Below are 25333 nucleotides of genomic sequence, written 5' to 3'. Positions count from 1 at the left end.
CACCCCTCCACATCCCTATACTGCTAAATTACCTTCTTTTCCCAGGCTCAAACTAAAATGTGCATCAAAGTGCCGTTCTGACAGGTCTCCGTCTCTGGTTTTCCTCAATGGTTTCTTTTGTTCTCTCCCTCCTTTTAATGGCATGTTTTTGTTTTGCAAGGAGAAATTCATATTTACTTTCCAAACACTTCTCACGTATCTCCTATTACCACCACCCTGGAGAAATTCTGGGCTTATCCCATCCTTCTTTCTGGAGCAGGCCTCCCTCTTTGGCCAGAGCCATTTCTGGCCGAAGTCCATCTTTCCTGGACTGGACCAAGCCTGGCCACCAGTCAGACACTGGGTTAGGGGGAGCAGGAGCAGAAGGAGGAAGCTCCTCCGCTGAGAATCGGTCAGGACATCGGTGGAGTTCTTCAGCGCGGTCTGGCCACTTTGTCAAGAATAATAAAGTAACTCACAATGACGCAGCCTCCAAAGACATGCGGGCTCATTGGGAGGCCAGCCACACACTCAAGTTTCGTCTGCTCAGAGCTGTATCCACACATACATTTCTACCTTAGCTGAATACTTGAGGAGATAGTTCTGGGGGAGAAAAACAGGAGTCCTAAGGCTGAGGAAATGGCACATTCAGCCTGGAAAGCAAATGTTTGGAGGCAGTCCAGAGCTTCCTGAACGATTAATTAGCAGGACAGAAGAGCATCTATAGGACTTGCTCCTGGGTATTTGTCAAGCTCAGGGAAGAGGCTGGGGGAAGGAGATCCAGTCAAGGATTTCTCAGATGCTGAGATGTCAGGAAGGTCCCGAGGGACTGGAGGAAATCAAGACACAGCAGAAAAAGAGAAAGAGCTCTCCACCGAGACAGTTCCAACTTGCCGAATATCATTACTGTCACATTCCCCTGTCACATTCCTCTCACTAGTTAGCACCTATTCACACCAGGCGGAAGACGGGGGCCGAGGGAATTGCAAGAAGGAAGCTAGGGTCTCTCGGCTGGGACATGAAGTGGCGAGGCGCTCAGAGCAGGAGAGGCTGCTACCCACAGCCATTAGCACCACTAGCTGTCCCCAGCACCCTCCAGAAAGCAGTCTGACCTGTGCAGAGGCGTCTACCTTACCCGGAGGAGTTGCCATCCCCTATTAATGGCCTTTTATTTCCTTGAAATAAACAGCACTGCTTCAAATTGGTGAAGCCCTTGTTCATGCATTCTGTATTATCTGACCCCCTCCAACCTCACCCCCATTAAAATTGGCAGTCGCTTCAGAGCACAGGGCACGTGTTCCTTTTCCACACCTGGGTCCTTGGCATCAGAACAGTGCCTGGCACCTTGATGGCCCTCCATGGAAGAACACGACACGAATGAATCCAAGGAGTGCTTATAGGAACCGAGCAGAACTTTTCCAGGCCTAGCAAGGATTGCCTCTAACACGCAGACTTGTTTTCTACATCGGAATGTAGGCAGGTGCATAAAGATGCATGCTTCATGAACGGGTTCTTCTGGAGAAAGAAAGCTCTTAAAAAGTGCCCAAAGCCATCAGCCTGGTGGCCGGATGCCGTACAGGGGAACGCGGTGAAAGGGTAATAGGTCATCTTGGGGGAGTAGAGGAAGAGAGAGGAGGCGAGTGGATACTGCCTGAGCCAGTCACTGAAAATGCAGGAAGCTTTAGCCCAGAGCATAGAGGAGCAGCAAGGAAGACTTATGTCAAAGGCCCCGGAGAGTTTAGGAAGAAAATTATTTTCCTTGAGCAGATTCACCGCTGAGAGCTGTGTTGGGACAAGACAGCGCTGCTGACAGGAGCTTCAATCAGAGGTAAGCTTGGCTTATAAACTGCCACTGTGGGTAGAAGAACCTCTGCCATGGCTTTTGGGGGGGGCGCAAGATGATGAGATGGTGAGATCCCAGGACACAAAGACCACTGATGCACTTCAGCAACTGTCTGAACACTCAGAACCGAAGCCCTCTGCTCCCTGATCTTATCTGGGAAATGGCTACACCACAGCCATTGCTCCCTGGGTTGTGAAAACAACCTGCATGGATGGCCTATCAGCGGGTACCACCTGCTCCTGGCGCTGGTCAGGTGGGCTAGCTCCTCACCCCCGCCCCCGCCTCCGGGGGGGCCCCACCGCGCACGTGTGTGTGTGTGTGTTGGGGGGTGCGGGGCGCTGCTTCCCTCGGCCATCTCTGAGTTTCCGTTCTCCTCTGTCAACTGGTGAGAATATCAACATTTTACAGTCATTGTGAGGACTGGGTGAGATAATATAACAAGTGCTTAGTGCCCCATGCCTGACTGCAAGGCTGATGTCACGGGCCTAAGGAAGACGAAGCACAACTTACTGGCTTTATTTATGTATTTGTTAAAAGATTTTATTTATCTATGTATTTATTTGAGAGAAAGAGAGAGAGCGCAAGGGAGCAACAGAAGGAGAGGGACCAGCAGACTCCCCGATGGGCGTGGAGCCTGACGTGGGGCTCGACCCCGGGATGCAGAGATCATGACCTGAGCCAAAGTCCAGAGTTGGTACCTTAAGCAGTTAAGCCACCCAGGCGCCCCAACTTCCTGGCTTTAAATTCTTATGTTCCATAACTGGAATTCACCCATGGCTGGTTAGCGTGTAAAGCTGGTGAGCGTGGAAAACTACCTGTCAGTATCTACAGAAGTCGAATATAGCCGCATCCTATGAGCCAGCAATTCTACTTCTAGGACTACTCAGAAAAGAAATGAATGTCCACCAGCAAGCATGCACACGAAGGTTAACAGCTGTGTTGTTCACAATAGCCCCAGACCAGAAACAACCCAAATGTCCTTCAATAGGATGGTTACAGTCACATAATGGGATACACATAACAATGAAAATGAGCAAATCTTTGCAACTCACAACAGCACAGATGAGTCTCACCTGCCCCATGCTGAACAAAAGAAGCCAGGCACAAAAAAGCACATACCGTATGATTCCATTTACAAACGTCTAAAAAATAAACACAACTGACCTAGAATCTAGCTAGCTGTCAGAAGAGTGGTTAGGTTTGCAGAGGTGGACAGTGACTGGCACATCCCAGTCACCACGGTGAGGGGCACAAGGGAGATTTCTGGGGTACGGAAAATGTTCTGTGTCTTCACATGGATGACGGTTACATGGGTGTGTCGCCTTATAAAGATTCATTGCACTTATGACCAATGTGGGCGTTTTTCTGAATGTACGTTCTATGTGGTAGATAGCATGATTGCCCTTAATCCTTTGCTGTCTCTCCACTGGGGACAGTGTGTACTTCCTTGCCCTCCTGATGTTGGGCTTGTCCATGTGACCTCCTTGGGCAGGATATGAGCAGAGACATGAAATGGGTTCGGATAGTTTGGTTTTGCCCTCTTGGGTTTCTACTGCAGTCATGAGAAGATATGCCTCAGAGATGCTGCTTTTCTGGCCTGATTCCCAAAATAATATACATGGAACAGCTTGAGCTACACGAGGAGCCTGGTGTCGAAAGTCAGGCCTAGCCACTCAACTTGCAACTGACTGTGAGGGGAAAAACAAAAGATGACTGTTGGAAGCTACTGAATGCTGGTGTGCTTTGGTATGCAGCATTACTGTGGCCATAAAAGACTAACACCTTATTCTTCAGTAAAGAGTCCATTCACATCTCTATGCTCCATCTTTATAATAGTCGCCTGTTTCGAGTTCAAGTCATTGGCACCCATCTCCAGCACTTACATGAACGACTCATGTCATAAGTCAAATGAATCGGGTTCCTTTTCTGTAAGTTGGGGATGATGCTTACTTTACAGTGCTCTTGGGAGGATTTAATGTCCCAGCAGACCTAAAAGCACTTTGTAAACCGCAGAGCACAATTTTAAAGGGCTGAATGCTGGGGGGGGGGGCAGGAAGCCAGTGTATGGAGCATGCCACACACCAGGCAAAGCTGCTTCCTGCCCACCAGGACCCAGCCTGACTCAAAAGGTGAGGGCACACGCATGGGAAGGAGGCTCCGGAACAAATGTCACGCCTGCACTAAAGCAGTCACCCAGCTTTTGAGCATAGTTCTGTGGGGCCTACCCTTGGGGGGGGGGAGGCAATGATGCTTAGGTCTCCAGAAGGCCAGCTGACGCATAGGCCGAGTAGGTGATCCAGGACCCTCAGAGGGCCACCCTCAAGTTCAAGTCTATCCCTTCCCCTCCATGTCTTTCTTCTGAGTCTAAAGAGCTACCACCAGTGCTTCATTCCATCCTGTTGGGTGCTGTGTGCCTAACCATCCCCTGCTAATTCCTACTGCCGGTCTTACAACACTTCTCAGTTTACACAGAGCGGGCCCATCTGTTCTCTCATTGTGCCATTATTTCCATTGTGTAGATAAGGAACCTGAGACTCCGAAAGATTAAGTGGTTCCTGCCAGGCCACTTAGTTAACAAGCATTAAAGCTGAATTGGCAACAGGTTTTCTAACCAAGGGTTAGGGAGGTAACTGACTCAAGAATTCCATCATTAAAGAACCAGTTGTAGAGTCAGGAAACAGGTGGCCTTGGCCTGAGGGGCCAGGACCAGTAAATTTTGACAGGGGAGAGTGGGGGGGTAGGTTTGGAAAATCAGCATCAGGTAAGCAGTGGGGCAGGGGCAGGTGAGGAGGTGGGGGAGGAAGGAAGAGGAAGGAGGCCGACCCCTGGTGGGCCTACTAAGGGCAGTCTTGCCAGTGGGAGGAGCTAGAGCCAGCAGGGGGAGCACCTCCGCACAACAGCTCTGGGAGAAAGGAAAGACTCCAGAGGAGGTCCCCTGGCACTGTGATGCCACAGCCCTGCCTCTTCTTCAACACTAACAGTCTGAGGGTGACGCTGCCACCACATTCTGCAATGACAGGCCCCCCGGCCCCACCACCACCGTGGGGATGCTCCCACTGCCTGCCTCGGGGGAGGGTGTGAGGTAAAAACGCCTGGCCTGTCTCCTACCACACCTGTCTTCTCTCTCCTTCCCTGTCAACCCTGGGCCCTGCCCACTGCCTGGCCCCAAACTGGTTCCTGTGCCCAGTACCATCCTCAGTGTCAAGATGGTGAGAGCTGTGCTGAAGGGATCCTCGAACAAAGCTGTATTTAAGCAAACACAGGCTTCCTTTAGAGTGCAGACAGCAAGGGCCCATCTCTGCTGACTCAACAAAACCACCCTCGAGGGAGGAATGGGAATGGGGTGGGGTCCTGCCTTTGCAACAGGTTTCCCATGGGTGGAGTAGAAGACTCTCCATTGGCATGGGGAGCCGTCACTGCTCCTTCCCTGGGCACCATCTCAGCGTGGCCCTGTTCTGAAGCAAGCTTCTCCCCCTTTCTCCAGAACCAAGTGGCTTCTGTGGCTGTGACCTACCTCCGTGGTCCGAAGGCCATTCTGTTTCTGGGTCAGAGGGCCGGAGTTGAGGCTCTGGGGATTCGGGCACTGGGTCCCACAGCTCATCTTCTTATCTGGGTTGGAGATTCCACCTGGGGCTGTAGATCGGGGCACACCATTGGAGGACAGTCCATCTTCCAGCACACCTTGGGGAGAGAAGCAGAGGATGGCACAGGCGTCTTGCACATGACAGCTGCTGCAAACAATCCCCAACCGTGTGGGAAAAAAGCCACAAAGAAGAAATAAGTCACTATAATCCCACCATGTGAAACTACCCTTTTCTAAAAGAACATGTGTGTGGGGGTTTTAAATATATATATATTTATATTTATATTTATACATACATATATATACATATGTATAGGCTCCACGCCCAGTGTGAAGCCTGATGTGGGGCTTGAACTCATGACCCTGAGATCAAGAGTCAGACGCTTAACTGACTGAGCCACCCAGGTGCCCCTTTGTGTGTATTTTTTTTTTTTTTAACGAAAATGAGCCTTTAAAATAATTTTGTAACCTGAAACTTTTACTAACATCAATGACATTTTTCCATGCAATTCAATATTCTGCCTTGTTAGTTTTCACACAGTAAGTTTGCCATTGTACGGATGTGTCACCATTTATTTATAATTTTTTTTAAAGTAAGCTCTATGCCCAATGTGGGGCTTGAACTCATGACCCCAAGATCAAGAATTGTATGCTCTACCGAGTGAGCCAGCCAGGCACCCGTGTCACCATTTATTTAATCCCCTCTAGCTGGTTATTTGTTTTCACAATGTCACTGTGGTTGAAACCCCTTAGGCTTTAAGCTTTCTTCTTTTTTTTTTCTTAAGATTTATTTATTTGAGAGGGAGAGAGAGAGCAGGAGGAGGGGCAGGGGGAGAGGGAGAGAGAGAATCTCAAACAGACTCCCCAATGAGCTTAGAGCCTGATGCGGGGCTCAATCTCATGACCGATGAGATCACCACCTGAGCTGAAATCAAGAGTTTGATGTCAATGGACTGAGCCACCCAGGCGCCCCTTAAAGCTTTATTCTTTAATTATCTCCTTAGGATAAATTCCTACAAGTGGAGTTACTGGTTTGAAGGTTATACAGTTTTTTTTACACCATTCCATCTGCAGGTGTTGGACTGAGCATATGCTCCTTCCATAACAAATGCCAAGAAATGATAGAATGAGGTTTAAATAAATAGCCTCACTGAAAAGCAAGAGGGTTACATCAAGGAATACTTGGTTAAAGAGTACCTGACTGAACAGAGCAAAGGTGGCCCAGGAAGCATGAGGGGGACGAGCAGGTGGGAGACCAGAAGCGGGCAGAAGCTCTACAGTAGCCACAGGGAGGCCAGGGGCAACCAGGTGGGCTGGTGCTTCTACTCCTCCAGCAGCGGAGGCCAGCCAGCAGTCACAGAGCGGTCTGTGAGGTGGGATGTTGTGACAGAACAAGAAATACATATGTGGTCTTTCCCTCCAGTTCCTGGCATAGATCTCCTAAAACCCTGGTAATTACCTGAGTGACAGGGTGATAGGAGCATCTTTTGTTATAACATTTGGTCTTTGCTCCAGTTCATGACACAGAGCTCCTAAAGTCCTTGGAATTTTGTGAGTGACAGGAGAGACAGGAGTGCCATTTATTCTAATGAGGCAGCTCTTGGAGGTCCCCTAGATAGCTTCAGGATAGGGGCCGGTTGCCAGAAAGACCTAATCTTGACTAAGAGCTTGGAACTTTCAGCCCCACCTCCCAAACTCTGGGGCTGGAAATTGAGTCATTCGATTATGCCTACATGATGAAATTTCCAATTAAAAAAACCCTTAAATAACAATATTGGGGGAGCGTCCAGGTTGGTAAAAGCATCCATGTGCCAAGAGGGTGACAACCCCCAACTCCACAGGAACAGAATGCACTTACGAATCTTCTAGACCACGCCCTGTGTACCTCTTCACCTGGCTGTTCATTTGTATCCTTTACCATATCCTTTACAATAAACTGGCAAACGTAAGTAAAGTGTCCCTGAGTTCTGTGAGCCATGCTAGCAAATCACTGAAGCTGAGGAGGGAATCTAAGAACTCCAACTTACAGCTGACGGGGCACATGTACAGGTGGCGACCTGGGACTTGAGATTGGCGTCTGACGTGGGGGGCAATCTTGTGGGACTGAGCCCTTCACCTGTGCGGGCTGTGCTGACTCCAGGTAGTTGGTGTCAGAATTGAGCTGAATTGTAGGACACCTAGTCAGTGTCCAGAGAGTTGGAGAACTGGTTGATTTGGTGGGAAAAAAATCCCACACATCTGGTGTCAGAAGTGTTGTAAGTAGAAACAGCACAGAGAAGGGCCTGGCACAGAGAGAAGGGCAGTACTCTTAAGGGCTGGTGACCCCTGAGAGAAAGAGGAAAAAAAAGATCCACCCCATGAGGGCTGACTCTCTGGAAATAATGCCAAGAGTTAGGCCAATAGTTTCCATCCCTGCCTTCCAAGTGGGTTTCTCAAAAGAAGTAGGCGCAGCTGACGTTCTACATGAAATTTCAGTTACAGAAATTAGTACAAAACAAGAATAAACAAACATTTGGAGAAGGCCAATACCATAGAAGAGAGATAGCAAACTTTATGGTGGAGACCCTAAATGTAGCTAATAAGGTATGCAGCAGAAAATCTTAAATAAGTGTAGTTAATCTGCCCAGAAAAATGAGGGAAGATAAGGTAAGCACAAAACAAGGACAAGAGTGACTAAAGATATTTGAAATAATAATTTTAACTGTTGAAATGAATTTTTAAAAACTCAGTAGGGAAGCTGAATAGCAGGACAAACATAAAGAGCAAGTGAATGAGCTGCCCTAGCGATTCTCCTGGAAGGAGCAAGTGAAGATATGAAAAACACGTTGGGAACACAGGATCAAAATCCAGACATTACAACCTCAATCGAAGATTGGTTCCAGAAGGAGAGAGTAGAGAAAAATGAAGGGAAGCATTATTCACAGAAATAATAGTATTTCTCAGAACTGAATGAAGAAAGATGTGAAACCCCAAATTGAAATAGCCTACCAAAAACTTGACAAGACAAATGAAAAGAAAAGCCAACCTAGATAGAGCTTAGTGAAAATTCAAACCCTGTCAATAACAAGAAAAGCTTCGAAGAGGACAACAAAAACAAAAACAAAAAGCGGAATGAGATTGACATTAGACTTTTTATCAACAACCAATGGATGTAAGAAAATATAGAACAATGACTTCAAGATTTCAAAGGATAGGCACATTGTAAAGTCTTTTGCAATACTTTGCCAGATTTACCTCTATAAATCTCCAATTACCCTACTGCCCTCTGCCAACAGTATATGAAATGGCAATATTCCCCGAACCTGCACAAACCCTGAATATTTTCTTTTTTGTTTCTCATCTTTGCCAATTTAAGAGGCAAAATAAAGTATCTCACTGCTTGGATTTACACTGCTTGATTTACTAGAGATACCATACTATTTATGTGCCTACTGGCTAATTGTGTGGGGCTTTTTTAAAACTGTCAAGTCATTTGCCTATCTTTCTTTTGGGGTGTTAGCCTGCATTTGCTTTTAATCAAACTTAAGGAAAACAAACAAAATCCTTTCCCAGAGTGTTGAGAAATTATTTGCCATGAGGCACGCATCAGAAGCACAGCATGTTTGATGTACAAAGAGCGGGAGGGTTGACTGACGAGGCAGAGCTGGTGAGGCCACAATCCCAGCACAGCTGAGGAAGCAGTGATCCAAAGAACACACACGTCCACAGGGCACCCACCTGTTGTGCAAAATGCTAAGAGGCTCTCAACTGTGGCAATGGGATAGAAATCAGAATTCAACATTGAAAATAGAAAATGGAGGGTCTGGAGTTTCCTGACAGGCAGGCTGTAGTACGTTGGGGCACTGTGGACGTATTCCAGATGCACAGAGACATGGATTCTTTCAGCTTGGCTTGCCCATCTTTGGGGCCCCCTTTCTCCATCAGCTGGCAGCCTACCCTCTGTCTCTTCTCATCCCCCTCCATCCTACAGCTAAAGGGCCTCACATGCATGTGTATGGTGTATGGACACCCCAGCACACATATTCAATCTCCATCTCTAGCTGCCCCATGGCCCAGGGGAGTGCTAACCTGGAGAATGAATCAGGAGAAGAGGCCCATGAAAAACCCGAAAGCAGGCTTGGCGTGATCTGGGCTGATAATTCAAGGGTCCCAGGACCCACGGAAGAGTCTGGAACAGAGCTTCTCAGTGTGATCCAGGGACCAAACTGTTGTTACTGGTCTGCTGTAGCTTAAGTAAAAAAACTGAATGCAAGCATTTAGAAATCTCTATGGCACTTGACATTACTGGAACATGTGAGGGTGACTTCTGTGACTGAACGTCTCTGATTTAATAGAAGACAGACCAGTTCCAGGGCTGTCCAACTCACAGAGTGAGTCCCAAGTGGTGTGAGCTGTGCATTAGCCATGCACAGTGTAAGACCACACATTTGTCTGTGATGGACTGAGAACAAAAGCAACTGATCCTGAAGGAGGGCTGGGGACTTTGTCAGGTATGTCCCCTTGCCCTGTAGGGAGGAGTGGAACCAAGTGGGGTGGGGGCAGAAAAGGCAATGCAAGACCAAGGCAGAAGTTCCACCTACCTTAGTCTAGGGTAGAACTGCCTTTAGCTCTTCGGGTTACTGAGTGGGACTCACAGCTAGCCAGTACTACCTTGACTGTTTAGCACAGTGGGCCATAAGAATGTTACCATTTTCTATGCTGCTCATGACTTGGTATCCGGGTTAAGGGTAGGTAAGAGGCACTACTGAGCCATCCACTGAAGGCCCCATGGTGTTTCCAGCCTGGGTTGGGATGTCCACCCCCGTATCTTACTCTAAGACATTCAACACATGTATCTGACCCCAATCCTCCCCATGCCCATGGCCAGCTCCCCTCCCCGCCAATGCAACCCAGTTGCTAACCCAGGATGGGGAAGGCAAGGCAGAAAAAGGAGGCTGGGGACACAGGTGCCAAGAGCAGGCTGTGGAGAACACATCCCAGGGAGGCAGATAGGCAACACGAAGTGGAACCGAGCAAGCCTCCGGCAAATGCTCCATTGTTCCAGAGGATTTCACTTCCAAACCACAAAATAAAAGATAAAATTATTAAGAATTTCAAGAATGTGGGGCGCCTGAGTGGCTCAGTTGTCAAGCGTCTCCCTTCGGCTCAGGTCATGATCCCAGGGTCCTGGGATCAAGCCCCGCATCGGGCTCCCTGCTCAGCGGGGAGCCTGCTTCTCCCTCTCCCACCCCCCCTGCTTGTGTTCCCTCTCTCGCTGTTTCTCTCTCTGTCAAATAAATAAAATCTTAAAGAAAAAAAAAAAAAAGAAAGAAAGGAATATTGCAGAACATTATATCCTAAGTAGAGAGCCCCTTCTGAGCTCAGCAGAATCTGTGCTGCTGCACGGGTGCACACCCATGAAGCCAGTCCTGCCAACAGTTAAGATCAAAGCAGAGCGGCTATGGCTAAGGCACAAATGGTCACTCCTGCATTCTCAGCAGCCCTGCCATTCCCTGGGCGTCTCTGCTCAGCTGCAGGGTTCCTAGGAACACAACTGGAAAATCATTCACTTGGTCCAGTATTTTCAGTTTTCACTGGTGGCTAATCAAAAATTAGAACTCTGGTTTCTTAATCCCCAATCCAGGGACTTCCTCATTGATTCAATAGGAATAACAATTCCTACTTTAGAAACCATTGTAAGGATTAAATAAGACAACATATATAAAGGTTCCAACATGTTTGGCACATACATTGTACTTATTTTTATATGGCCTAATATCTCCTTATGGCGCCCTTCTCCATTAGCCACATTAGTTACATACTTGATTTATGAGTCATACAATTGGTGCCCATGAAGTGCTAAATGACTGGCCCGCTGAGCCTAATAAATAAGCAGAGGAGCTAATAGTGAGAGGGGATCATCCGCCTGGTGTGCTCAGGAGGTAACTGCAGGGGGTCAGGAATATGGGGTCATTTCCTATTGCTTCTGCCTACAATAAACCAGATGATTTTGCTGCATGCATTTAATTTAACTTGTATTTTCTAGTTCTAAAAATAATAGATACAATGTTAGAAAATTTGTGAGCTATAGAAAACCACAAAGGAAGAATAAGTTTTACCTCATCACCCAGAGCTATCTCTTGTTCACAAGGTGGTAAATGTCCTTCTGGCAGATGCTGTTGGTGTCCACCGAGGTCCACCTACCTGACCCCTACACCTACCCCCTAGCTGCGGTGGATGTTGGTGGCTAGTAGCTCTTGGCTGCCCTCTTCTCCTAAGGCTGGCCCTTGGCTGAAGGAAGCCCCCTTACCAGGAGAGGCCTGGCTGATTACATCAGGTACAGCCATGGTCAATAATCAATTAAAAGTGGGAGGGCGGGGTACAACAGCTCAGCCCCCTTGCCTCTGAGCAGGGCAATTTCTGTCCCTTTGCTCCAAAGCAACCCATTCGATCAGGCTAACGCTAGACTAAACCTGAAACCACATCTCTGCCCAGCTCCTTCCTCTGGCCCACCCTACTTCCCTATTCTCTCTCACACAGTTCCCCTCCCAGTAGTGTCTCCAGGAGTCACCTGCGTAAAATCCCCTTTCAGGCTCTGCTTCCAGAGAACCAAACCTAGGACAGTGTATATAGCCTGCATGCCGGATATATTCCTTCTGTTCCTCCACACTCACTTTCCCCTCCTCCCTACCCTGTTGTATGTCCCAGGACACTGACCTGAAGGAACCATGTCAACAGGCTCCCTCATCCACTGGTTTCTATTTGGGTTTGCCAATGGGTACCACTAGCTCCCGAGCAGAGGGGTCCAGAGTAGCATACTGAGGTCAGGTCTTTGTTCCCCTAGCTGCCTCCCTGCAGGGTCGCCATGGGTGCACTGTGTCCTCTATACACTCCTCCACCAAAAAAATGTACAGAACCAAGAAAAGCCATAGAGACCGTGCAATTAGGAGGCTCCTGGCGACTTCTGGGAAGGCTCAGAGTGGTAGGAACAGAGGACAGATGGCAAGTTGTTGAGTAGGAAGTTAAAGATGCTGCATCAGTCAGGGTTCTCAGCTACAAGCAACAGAAATTGACTCTAGGGAATTAAAGTAGGAAAGCAATTCATTTAAATGCTCTGGGAGGCTCTCAGACTTTCTGGGGAGGGTTGGATGTTGAGTCACAGAGGTTATCTATCCAAGCACAATGTCCCAAATCCCTCCATAGAGCTTGGCCTCCCAAGCCCTACACCCTGGAAACTGGCCTCAGCATTGCTGCCACACTTGTATTAAAAAAATTATCGTTGTTTTTCTGAAATTCCTGAATTTTATCTGACAACCCTACTAGGTGCCAAGTGCCCCAGGCAGGGGGACATTGTTGTGAAAGCTGCATTGTACGAGACCCTGAGCTGCACCTGCAACTCTACTCCATGCCAGCCCTCTCAAGTCTGAAAGATGGGAGAGTGACTCTTATTTTACAGCAGAAGAAACAGTTTAATGCAGGTTCTGTATGTTTCCAAAGCTTGCGGTCTTAGCAAGTATTCACATATCCTTCAAAGAAAAAGATCCCAAGTAGGCAGTTCTCAAATTTTAGTGGGCATGAGACCCACCTGGGGTGTCTGATAAAATGCAGATCCCTGTGTCCAACTCCCAGAACTTCTGATTCAGTAGGGGCCCAGGAGTACGCATTTTAACAAGTTCCCTCCACCCTACCCACTTCCAGTGATGCTGAGACGTGGAATTCTAAAAACTGCACTTTTAGGCTCCTGACATGGAGACTGATGCTCACGCTAGTTTTGAGGGTGACATGCAAAATGCCCAACTATGTTTCTTTCCACAGTGAACTCTGTAGTAGGAAATTGAGGGTCATCTGTGTGCCCCTGGGGTATGTCTTTTTTTGACATCCTTCACAAAATTTTCATTCCATCCAGAAGACAGGCTAAATCACCGACTTTGCCAAAAGACGGGAAACAGCTGTGTCCAAAGCTTGCTGAGAACTTGCAACCAATGACTTCTTGCCAGTTTCTTACTATTTTGGAAATGGAGCCAGGAGGGGGTCAGCACAGAGAAATTAAAAACGATAGCTGGAAGCCATGTGGAAAGGAGGACAAGGGGCAACTCCTCTGTAACCCAAGCACCTGGCTTTCTTTGGTGAAAGTGATCTCAGTGTCCAAAGTCATTGAAACCACCTGCAAGTCAGACCTTCAATGACTGAAAACCAAAGTATAAGACACTAGCAGTCTATTTGGGAAGAATCTCCTAAAGCCACATCAGGTGAAACCCTGGCTCATCAACGTCTGGGCTTAGGCCCTGAGCACGTGGCTGATGATAATTTTGCCGGAAGTGAGGTATATATTAAATAAACTGCAACTACCCAGCCACTTAGAATTTGTCTCCTTATTTTTCAAAATGAACTAAAATGGAGAGGTAGCTGTCATTTCTTCAATGTGATAGGTAATTTCTGAGCACACACTATGTGTAAGAAGCTGGTATGCAGCTTTTTGTAAGGCTAGTATCAGGAAGTCCTTTAAAAATGGTGAGCAACCCTTACATTTATTGTCAATTGATTTTGAACAAGGGTGCCAATGGGGAAAGAGTTTTTTCTTTTTTTTTTTTTTGGTGGCAGGGGAGGCAGACGGGGGAGAGTTTTTTCAACTAGTGTGTGGGGCAACTGGATACCTACATTTGAAAGAATGAAACTGGACCCCTATCTCATACCATATACAAAAAAGTTAACCCAAAATGGATAAAAAATCTAAATGTAATTGCTAAAACTATAAAACACTTAAAAGAAAACATAGGCATAAATCTTCATGACCTTGGATTAGGCAATGGTTTCTTAAAAATGATCCCACAAGCACAAACAATAATAGCAATTGGGCATCAAACCCTCAACCAAAATTTTGGTTGGACACCAAAATTTAAAACTTTTGTGCCTCAAAGGACGTCATAAAGAAAGTGGAAAGACAATCCACAAAACAGGAGAAAATTTTTGCAAATTTATATCTGATAAGGGACAACTAACCAAATGAAAACATAGGCAAAGGGTATGAATAGACATTTCTTCAAACAAGAATGCAAATGGCCAATAAGCACATGAAAAGATGTTCAACATCACTAGCTATTGGGGACATATAAATCAAAACCATGAGATACTACTTCACACCCACTGGAATGGCTTTAATAGAAAAAGGCAGATAATAACAAGTGCTGGCGAGTATGTGTAGAATTCGGAACCCTCACTCACTGCTGGAAAAACAGTGCAGCCACTTTAGACATCAGTCTGGCAGTTCCTCCAAAGGTTAGACATAGAGTTACCATATGACCCAGAAATTCCACTCTTATGTCTATGAAATGAAATGAAACGAAAACCCACGTCCACACAAAGACTTGTACGTAAGTGTTCACAGAGCATTATTCATAGTAGCCCCAAAATGGAAACACCCCTAATATCCAACAATGACAGATGGATAAATAAAATGTGGTATACACATACAATAGAATATTATTTGGCAATAAAGAAAACAAAGTACTGATACATGTTACAACACTGATAAACCTTGCAAACATTATGCTAAGTAAAAGAAGCCAGTTACAGGTCACATAGTATACTATTCCATTTATATGAAATGTGCAGAAATAGGTAAATCTCTAGACAGAAAAATAGATTAATGATTGCCTGGAGCTGGGGTTGTTGGGGGGGGAATAAGGAATGACTACTAAAAGACAAAGGATTTCTTTTTAAGGTGATGAACATGTTCTGAAATGGATTGTGCACAACTCTGAGAATACAGTAAAAACCGTTTAATTGTACACTTTAAGTAGGTCAATTGTATAGTATGTGAATTATAGCTCAATAAAGCTGTAATTTAAAAAAATGTCAGCAACGCATTTTGGAATGTTATATTGACTAAAGAAAAGAAAGAAGCACATTTGGCTTTGAACAGCAATGGTCAGGGAGAGAGACGGACCGATGGACTTGTACGTCTACAGGGATGACGGCAATTCAAGTCTAACAGTTGCCAAAGGCCATGGGTCCTGGGTAGGAGGGTGTTGGAGAGACCCTGTTCCCTGAGATGAGTTGCCAGCCTATCACATCTGCCCTTGGCCATGGGGATGGGTGGTGCAAATGGCTTCCCCCTGGTATCCCGCAGCATGCAAGAAAGACTCCTGCTGAGAGCAACAGCTGAACTGAAAGGATCCCAAGAGAAGCAAGAGGAGTCCCGTCCGTCCGCACTGAATGCAGGCAGGCCTGGGTTCCTCTCTCCCCAGAGACACCCAAGGACAACAAATAAGCTGATGAACCGGGAGGCAGACGAAAGGAAAGATCAAGACCTCGCTCTCCTTCTCTGTGCTGATACTGTTAGAATCTGTCAGTCTTGCTTTTCCCTCTCTCCCTTGGATCCCCTCCTTCACGTGCTTCTTCCTCATCATCCTAAGTGATCACTTACTTGCTCTTTTATCCTCTGTCTTAGAATTAGCCAGTCATTTGAGAAACAGTTGTTCCGTGCCTAAACATGCCAGGCACCCTGCTGGGTGCTGGGTTACACCCGAGCTTACAGTGCAGGAGGACGGCGGTCTCTCAGTGACATCTTCCCTCCACCCACTTTCCCTTTCTTCCTGCCTCTGCCAGTCTGCACTAAACCCTCCAGGCCAACACCAGAGAGGGGAATGGGAGATGGATGGCAAAGGTTGAACTCCCATTGGCAGGGGGCGGAGACAGAAGACAAGAATTTGGACCGGTGTTGACAATTATCTGTGACAGGTGGAGGGCGAGGCAAGGCAGCAAACATTCAGAAGACAATGCATCATATCCATCCATGCATCTAACTTTCCCGTCCTTTTCCATGAAACCCAGTCTGGATCCCACCTTCTCACTCAGGCTGAAACTGCCTCTCCAGGGAATTGTCTACCTGAGCAGTCCCGAGCAATCCCAGGCAATCCCCGACAAGTGGCGCCCTTAGCATGGCTGGGAAGGCAGTCCCGGGAATAGGGTGGAGTCCCAGGAGGCCCCCCCCAGGGCCTGCTGCCATCCTTGGCCATGGCCCTGCCCATCAGGGCCCCATTTCTGCTTGAATGGGGAGGCTTCCTTTGATCTTTCATTCCTACCCCACTTCCTTATGTGTACAGACAAGGTGTGCTGGCTTATGGCCTGGCTCTTTCCCACAAAGTCAGCAGATCTAATCAGTTAGGGATTGAAAAACACTCCAGCGTTGCACCCTAATGCTGCTCCCAAGATGCCTGGCCTCATGCTAGTCTTCATGGCCTGCCCTTCGCTCTTTTACTTAGTGAAATTTTTCTTTAGGGAAAGAGTCACCCAATGAAATTTTCCTCTCTGTTTTCTTTTATTCCTTGGTTCATTTTGGGGGATGGTTAGCCCTTTAAGGAAGTGACCGCTTATTTCCTGGTGGTTTTTTTTTTGTTTTGTTTTGTTTTTTTTTACTCCTTGACACTTTCTGAGTTTAGTACAACTAGCTTTTTCAGCAGGCTCCTTCCAGGCTGGCTGTAGCTGGCACTAAATTGTCCTCTCAGGTGATGTTAGAAATTGGGCGAGACATCCTTATTACACAGAAGAAGTATATGTGGCTCAATCAGAATTAGGAGATTTAAGTCAATTGTATTGTTTTAATTCTTGACATTTTAAAATGATCCAAAGCAATCAACCAATCCTCTAGCATCTATAAGTGCCTACCCTGTCTAGCATTGGGCTGCTATTAGTGGATATAAAGCATTTGCCCACCTGAATTCTTTATGCTTCTGTCCCTTAATTGGAAACTTCACAGTTTATTTAAAAATTACCGAAAAACAGAGCCATGCAAAATTTAAAAAACAAAATACTGTTTCTTACCTATCAGAATGGCAAAAGTTAAGTCTGATAATATTCAATGTTGAAAGGGTGTGGGTCCATGGGTTCTCTCATAAGTCGCTGGTGGGAGTATAAATCAAACAATTTTGGAGGACAATTAGCAGAATCTATTCAAGTTTAAAATGTGCACACGATTGTGCACATTTTGAATCAGCGATTCCAGTCGTCAGTGTCTACTGTGGAAAAGCTCTTATCACTGCACAAAGAGGCCTGTTGAGGACACTCTTTATACCACTGAAACAGCGGAAAATGGAACCAGCAGAGCCAATCAGTTTACTAAGCCAATTTACTAAACTGTGCTTTACCTATCCTATAGAATTCTATACAATTTAAAAGTATAAAGATTTATACAGAAAGAAGTCCAATATATAATAATGAGTGGAATAAGGCAAGTAGAGGATAAATACATTAAAAATGACAGCTTTTATGTAGGAAAAACACTGTTATATGTATTATTATATTTTTTTGCACAGCAATACACACGTGTGTCTATATATCTTTACGTGTCTATCTATGCGTATTTATACATATACGTGTATGTGTACACCCAACAACCTGATAACGATGTTTGTCTCTGAGGAAAAGGCAGGGAACCAAGATCAGAGAGGGTGGTTAATGGGGCCTTATCTATAACATGTCTCCTTTTAAAATACATTACTTCTGAAATAAAAATAATTTTTTAAAAATAGAGCTGTCATATTCTGCCTTTTCTCATTAGTAGTGGCTCTGGACCCACCTAGAATATCTGGCTATTTATCTTTTAGTTATTAGATTATATTTGATCAAATAGGCTATCAAAAATAGTAATCAAATATAACGACACACAAGACAAGAACAGCCCACAAGCATTAACACGTTGCTATTAGTCCATTCTACAAAGAAAGGTCAACCATTTTAAAATCAAGAGATGAGATGTCTAACTCTCTGCAGGGCCATCAGACAATTCACTGGGGCATCCTAACAGTGAATGTGGATGGAACTAATTATAGATGTTGGTTAGAACCTGGGGATCACTTACATGACTGAAATCAGGCATGGTTAGTCCCCACAGAGGAGAGGATTCTTGCACAATGTTTAGAAGGAAAGACTGGGCATTGTTGACAATGAAGGTAATAGAAGAAATGAATTGAAACTCACATTTGTGGGCTCCCATTGAGTGTCAGCCCATGCTAAGAACTAAGGATTTAAAGACAGGAGGACTCCTGAAAGGACTGGTAGCTAAGAGCATGGCATTGGAATTTGGTTCCCAACTCTATTTCTCTGTCACACCAACCATATAAGTAGGTCGTACAATCCCTTATTTTTCCAGAAGAGGAGACTGAGGCTCACGGAGCTTAGGTATTCTGCCTGAGGTCCTATAGCTGGGGCCAGAGCCAGGCTTCCACCCCAGGTCTGTCAGACTCTAAAACCTTTGCTTTCAATGCATTTGTGTTTACTCACATCATTTAGAAAAAAACAAAAAACAAAAAACAAAACCTACAATGAATCATGTTCTCCCTTTTCAAGGCCAGGCAATAACAGAGGTATATGATGTCGTCAAAATAAATGAAAGACTTTTTGTTTGTTGTTTAAAAGATAATTTCACAGCTCACAGGTCTTACTCCTCAGGGTGGAGCTGGTCTTTAGAAAGACTTAGAATCTGGGCGCCTGGGTGGCTCAGGCAGTTAAACGTCTGCCTTCAGCTCAGGTCATGGTTCTAGGGTCCTGGGATGGAGCCTGCTTCTCCTTCTCCCTCTGCCTGCAGCTCCCCCTGCTTGTGCTCTCTCCCTGTCAAATAAATAAATAAAATCTTTAAAAAAAAAAAAAAGAAGAAGAGGAAGAATACTTAGAATTCAAGTAAGTTGCCAACAGATTCAAGCGGGTGGCAATGAAGTACAGACAGGGGAAGATAAGTGTATTTAATTAAACTACCTTGGTGCATTTTCTACCCCTCGGAACCCTGAAATTGTGCTGCCAGGTGCACAGCCCTCTGGGTCACCCACTACACATTCATCACTTGTCCTCGAACACTCAGAAGCCACTGCCAAGGCTCATTTTCTGCACTCAACACCTCCCGTTTCAGGGGTGCAGCCAGCTGGCCTCAGGCAATCTCTACTCCAGGCGGGATCATGACTACTTGATCCGGGATGGAAAAGAACTCCAGGGAAGCAAACAAAACCAGAGTGTTGCAGACACTTGGTGACCCAATCAAGGGGACGAGAGAGGCTGCGGAACAAAGGGATAAGGGCCTGTGGATTCCACTGCACAGCCAGAACAATCTTTTAGGACCAGGCATCAGATCCTAGCCCATCCCTTCACTGACTTCTCCACGCCTTTGGGATAAAGGTCCCAAATCCCCACATGTCCCGCAGGGCTCTATGTGAACATTTTGCCTCTCTTGGCTTCACGAGTTTATGCTCTCCTGACCATTCCCTATGTTCCAGCCCTATTAGACATCAGAGACACCTCACCGCCTTTATCACGCTGTCCCTTCTACTAGATTGCTCCTCCTTTGGCCTGGTTGGTTCTCTGCCTCAACTTAAACATGACTTCCTTGCAGGCGGAGAGCAAGGGGGCTTCCCAGACTCCTTCCTCCCACTAGGTCGGGTTCCCCTAGTTCTGTCCCATAGCACCCTGTAGTTCTTGGGAGCATCCAGCCCGGTTGGAATTTTTTGTTCTGTGCCTGCCTGTCCCACTAGCCTGGTTGCTCCATGAAGACAAGGACCATGCCTGTCTTGTTCATTACCATGCTTGGAATATATTAGGCATTCATGAATTGGTCCTGAAGCACTGAGGAGGATGCCAGACCTAGTACCATCACTGCAAGGAGAAGCCGCCATATAGACCTCTGTACGTTGAGTGTTTTCTCCCTCCTGTACCAAATGGCTGAAATTCCAAAGGAAGCAAGTGCAAATGTGAACCATGCTTGCTGTTCTGATTACTGTGCAATTATCAGGAAGTGAAGGAAAGTGCACGTCAACAGTGAAATCAGCCTCCGACAGCCCTGTCCTATGACGCAGATCACTCTCCCCACATCCTTTCCAGGTTGCTGTGGCTTCCAAGGGCCCCCAGTCAAGGCTGGTGCCTTTCCAGGATCCAGGGCTAAATACAAAGACAAAGACAGTACTGTAGCTTTCCCCAGACTCCATTTTCACTTTAGGGGTTTGTGCTGCCAAACAAAGGGATGGCAGCTCATTGCGAACATCACAGCCGTCTGGTGAAAGCAGTCCTCTGACAATCTCAGCTAAGGGCACCCTGAACCGAGGAACAATAAGGGTTGGTAACAAGGCTGGGCAATGCTGCCTGGGGGCTGGCGACCGTAGAGGCGAGAGGTGAGTCACACTGGGCTGTCCCTTCCTCTCTACAGATGGCGTCACCACTGCTAGACAGGGGAGCTTTGATGATGGGGCCCTGGAAACATGCTGATGGCCTGACCCTTGGGCCTCTGATTCCAGGATGGAAAGTCTCCAGGGGCAACTTTGTGTGGAAAAGGAAGGACCCTCCAGCCTCCAAAATGTTCCCTCCTTTCTGCTGATGCTTGAAATTCCTTACCCGGGGGAATAGTATCCTTAACGCCGCAATTAGCACTAAGTTTTAAAACTGAGTTAATTCCAGGAGAGTGACATGGTAACTTAAATTCACCTCTGTCCACTTCTCCCAATCATTTCAGAGCAGGAATGCTTCTTATTTGCTAGAATGACCTCACAGCTGCTTCTGGGTTTAAGAATCCACGTAAAAAAAACAAAAAACAAAAAAAAACAGTGGGAAGGAAGTCAAAGAAAAGAGCGACATTCAGTTGATGTATTTAATAGGGTTTAGGTGGAGAAGGAATAGGAAGCAGAAGAGTGGTATGGGCAGAAGGAGAGAGTAGAGAGACTTGGGGAGAGAGGAGCCACTGCCTGGTTTGTTTAAAAAAAAAAAAACAAAAACGTCTGAGAGTCAGAAGATTTCCAAGAAGTTTTGTTGTGCATCAAAAGTAAACTCCTTCCAAACTCCTGCCATTTGTGACAACATGGATGAACTTGGAGGGCATTATGCTAAATGAAACAAACCAGACAGAGAAAGACAAATACTGCATAGTATCACTTCTACGTGGAATCTAGGGGGGAAAAAAAAAAAGCAGGATAGAGAGAAAGAAAGAAAAAGAAATAAAAGAAAAAGCTGAACTCAGAGAGATTAGAAAAGTGGCTGCCAGGGGCTGGGAGTGGGAGAAATAGGAAGAGTTGGTAAAAGACAACCTTTCAGCTGTAAGGTGAGTAGTGTGAGGATCTAATGTATAACGTGGTGACTGTAGTTGATAACACTGTACTGAATCACTAAAATTTGCTAAGACAGTAGAACTTGAGTGTTCTCTCTCACACACAGACAAAAGGTAAATATGTGAGGTGATGAATGTGCTAATTAATTCAATGGTGGGATCCTTTTATAATGGATTTCAAATCACACTGAACACTTTAAATCTTTTTTAAAAAACATTTTATTTATTAATTTGAGAGAGAGAGAGCATGAGGGGGTGGGGAGGAGCAGAGGGAGAGGGAGAAGCAGACTCCCAGCTGAGCAGGGAGCCTGATGCTGGGCTCAATCCCAGGACCCTGAGATCATGACCTGAGCCGAAGGCAGATGCTTAACTGACTGAGTCACCCAGGCGCCCCGAACACTTTAAATATCTTACAATTGTGTCAACTTTACCTCAGTAAAGCTGAAAAAATAAACTCCTTCCCTTGTGATACGTTTCTTTGTGAGACACAAGATTTGAATTACTTTTTTTCTTCATTCCATATCTCTGAACCTGACTCTATTTCTTTAAAAGATTTTATCTGTTTGAGAGAGAGAGCACACAAGCAGGGAGGAGTGGCAGAGGGAGAAGCAGACTCCCCACCGAGCAAGGAGCCCGATGCAGGACTTGATCCCAGGACTCTGAGATCATGGCCTGAGCCGAAGGCAGCCGCTTAACCAACTGAGCCACCCAGGTGCCCTAAACCTGACTCTATTTTGACACTGAACCTCTTGGGGCCCTAAGAGTCTGTGAGTTGAATGACTTAAATCTATGTTCTTTCAACGTATATCACTGATGCCTGGCGACTGTACACCCAGGAGGAATGTGCTACAGTGGCGCAGGCGCTGCCTTTGGAGCCAGGCAGGCCTGGGTTCAAAGCTCAGCTCTGCCCCTTGCAAGCGTGTGACCTTTCTTGAAGTGACAAAATAGTAACATTTATTGTTTGTCAAACTCTCCACTATGATGACTCCCATTTTACTCACTGCCTCAGAGAAGCCAAATAAGTCACTCAAAGAGGAGCAAACAGCCAACAGTGCAGCCAGGACTCAACACTCAGATCTGTGCGACTCCGAAGACATCTTGTTCCCATCTACCATCTCTGTCATCGCCCCATGACTTAGCCTCACTAAGCCTCAATTTCCTTGGATATAAAATGAGAATTCTGATGCTGGCATCAAACAGTAGTGATCAAAGAACAGAACAGGTGCGCCTGGCACACAGTCGGGCTTGATTTCACAACTCCCCACCCCCAGTCACAGCGAGGTGCAAAGGCTGATTTCAGATCCTTTCTGGAGAGCGAGGGCGGGCACTGGATGAAAAAGAATGCAGAAAACCACAGAGACAAGACAGTAGCATCAAAGAGCTACGTGTCACATGGACCACTTTGTCCCAGATCTGGTCAGAGTGTAACAGCCCCTAAAGGGTCTGAGACCAGAGCTAAGGGGCACCCAGGAGGCCAGTCGAGAGGACAGAAGGTTGAGATGAAGTGGGAGCCCCGGACTGCAGAACAGGTTGCTGTTACCTCGGGGTGTGTTCACTGTGTGTTAGCAGAGGGCTGATATGGGACACACGTGACAGAGATAAAAGATAAAACATACTATTCACACCCCTGCTGTGCCTCCCCTTCTTTGAAGGACAGACAAGTTGGGCTGAAAATGGGCTGATTTTTTTTTAAATATTTTATTTATTTGTTTGACAGCGAGAGAGGGAACACAAGCAGAGGGAGTGGGAGAGGGAGAAGCAGGCTTCCCGCTGAGCAGGGAGCCCGATGCGGGGCTCGATCCCAGGACCCCGGGATCATGACCTGAGCTGAAGGCAGACACTTAATGACTGAGCCACCCAGGTGCCCTTTTTCTCTTCTTTTCTTTTCTTTTTTTCAGTTCAATGGATTTTATTTAGAGGTGAAAGCTTGAGGCAGGGTGACCAAGCTGTTAGCTATTCCAATTACAAAAGAAACCTTAGAGACAAGGTGCCAGAAACTCAAGGTTATCCTTGAAGCATTTCAAAGGATTCAATAGTGATTTTAAGGAAACAACAATGGAGAAGACTCCATTAGACTTAGTTTAGCATACTAGAACCAGGGGATGTGAAGTTTGAGAAAAATCAAAATTCCTTCCAGAGCCAGAGAAAAACAGACCACGGGGGAGCCGGTTGTGCCGCCATGCGTATTTACCTGCACTTTTTCGATGTGCCTGGCTCTGCTCTAGAGCTGGGGATGTGGCAGTGAAGGAGATAGGCACCATCTTTGCCCTTTGGCAGTGATATTTGGGAGGTGGGGAAGAGAGATGTCCAAGGGGTATTGCTGGTGGCCAAGAACAAAGCAGGTCAAAGAGAGGCAGAGGGCGAATCATGGGTAGCCATTAGCACCTTGTTAAGGAGTTTGGATGGTGCCCTGTGGGCAACGGCAGCCTGGGGACAGTGCGGGGGATCCATGAGAAAGGCTCAAGCCTGGAGGCAGGGAGTCCAGTAAGAAGAGCCTTGCCTTTGGGGATCTGCCTCCTTCCAGAGCTTCCCTAGCCCTCTGAATACATTTTTGAGACGATTATCTTCCCAGCTGCACTCACCAGGTTGGAAACCACTCTCAGAAGGCTGTGACTGGTGATTATGCTTTTTTTCAGAAAGACAGCTTTTGCCAAAATACGCAACTGACAAGTGCAATGGGGTATATAGAAAGAGGGGGAAAAGAGAAAAATAATGGTAATTTAATTAGAATAATCATCTGTAACCACAATCTAGATGACAAGGATTTTGGTAACCATTTCGAAAGGACACAGCCAGAATGAACAGGATTAAGCTTGAGAACCCACTCACTACATAGCTCACTGTTAATGTTTAAGCAGTTGGTAATAACCAAAAATCTCTTCTGTAGCAGCCACATAAGACAGAAATGCTGTGGGTTTTCTGTAGGAAGCATACATTTAAGAACTCCAAACGGGCCAATCTGATTTTGTATTTCTGAAATGCAGTAACTGGCTCTTAAATCCCTGGTTCCTGTCTGTGCAGCTTTCCCCAGATAAAAGCAGGTTTAAGCTTACTTTTTTCTCCTAAGAAGTCAAGTTCAAGCTTCCCCCTTTTGACAAGTTCCTGCAAGGTTCTGGGAGTAGGTGCAGTTGGTTTCGCTTTAAATCATATTACCAGAGCACCTGGGTGGCTCAGTTGGTTGGGTGACTGCCTTCGGCTCAGGTCATGGTCCTGGAGTCCCTGGATAGAGTCCCGCATCGGGCTCCCTGCTCGGCAGGGAGTCTGCTTCTCCCTCTGACCCTAACCCCTCTCATGTCCTCGCTCTCTCTCTCTCAAATAAAATCCTTAAAAAATAAATAAATAAATCATATTACCATTTTTGATATTTACAGGAGGAGGTGGCTTTTCCAGTGGTGTTTGGACCACATCATCTGTAAAGCCAATAACATGTTTGTGTGACCTGATTCCACCCTAAATGCACAGAATCCATTTTGAAACAGTTTTGCTTAGTTTAGCATACTAGAACCAGGGGATGTGAAGCTTGAGAAAAATCAAAATTCTGTCCAGGGATTTTCCTCTCAGGCAGTTTTTCTTCCGTGTAAAACAAGAGCAAGGCAAGATGGCGGAGGAGTAGGAGACCTAGATTTCATCTGGTCTCACGAATTCAGCTGAATGGGGATCAAACTATTCTGAACACCTACGAACTCAACAGGAGATCGAAGTAGAGAGTAGCAACAACTCTCTGAACAGAGAAGCGACCACTTTCTGGAAGGTAGGACATGCGGAGAAGTGAATCCAAGGCGATATTCGGGAGGATAGACGGCGGGGGAGGGGGCCTCCGTCGGCCGCTTCTGGCAAGTGCTAGAGCCGCGGAGCACAAAATCGGAACTTT

General features: G+C 46.3%; 1 protein-coding gene across 2 annotated transcripts in view; it reads right to left on the bottom strand.

Moving 5' to 3' along the window:
- BAALC (BAALC binder of MAP3K1 and KLF4) overlaps window positions 1-25333 on the bottom strand; it is a 108068-nt gene that overhangs the window by 12846 nt on the left and 69889 nt on the right. Inside the window, exon 3 of one of the 2 annotated variants that reach the window (XM_025871499.2) lies at window positions 5337-5553. In XM_025871499.2, coding sequence (XP_025727284.2) covers window positions 5337-5553 — 217 coding nt within the window. The remainder of the gene's footprint in view (window positions 1-5336; window positions 5554-25333) is intronic. The other variant, XM_025871497.2, reaches the window with a different exon arrangement.

Source organism: Callorhinus ursinus, unplaced genomic scaffold, assembly GCF_003265705.2.
Source record: "Callorhinus ursinus isolate GAN/ISIS: 27379988/994484 unplaced genomic scaffold, GSC_fseal_2.0 scaffold5, whole genome shotgun sequence".
Classification (NCBI taxonomy): domain Eukaryota; kingdom Metazoa; phylum Chordata; class Mammalia; order Carnivora; family Otariidae; genus Callorhinus; species Callorhinus ursinus.
Note: the sequence above shows the minus strand (reverse complement) of the source record. Positions and strands in the feature narration are given on the sequence as shown.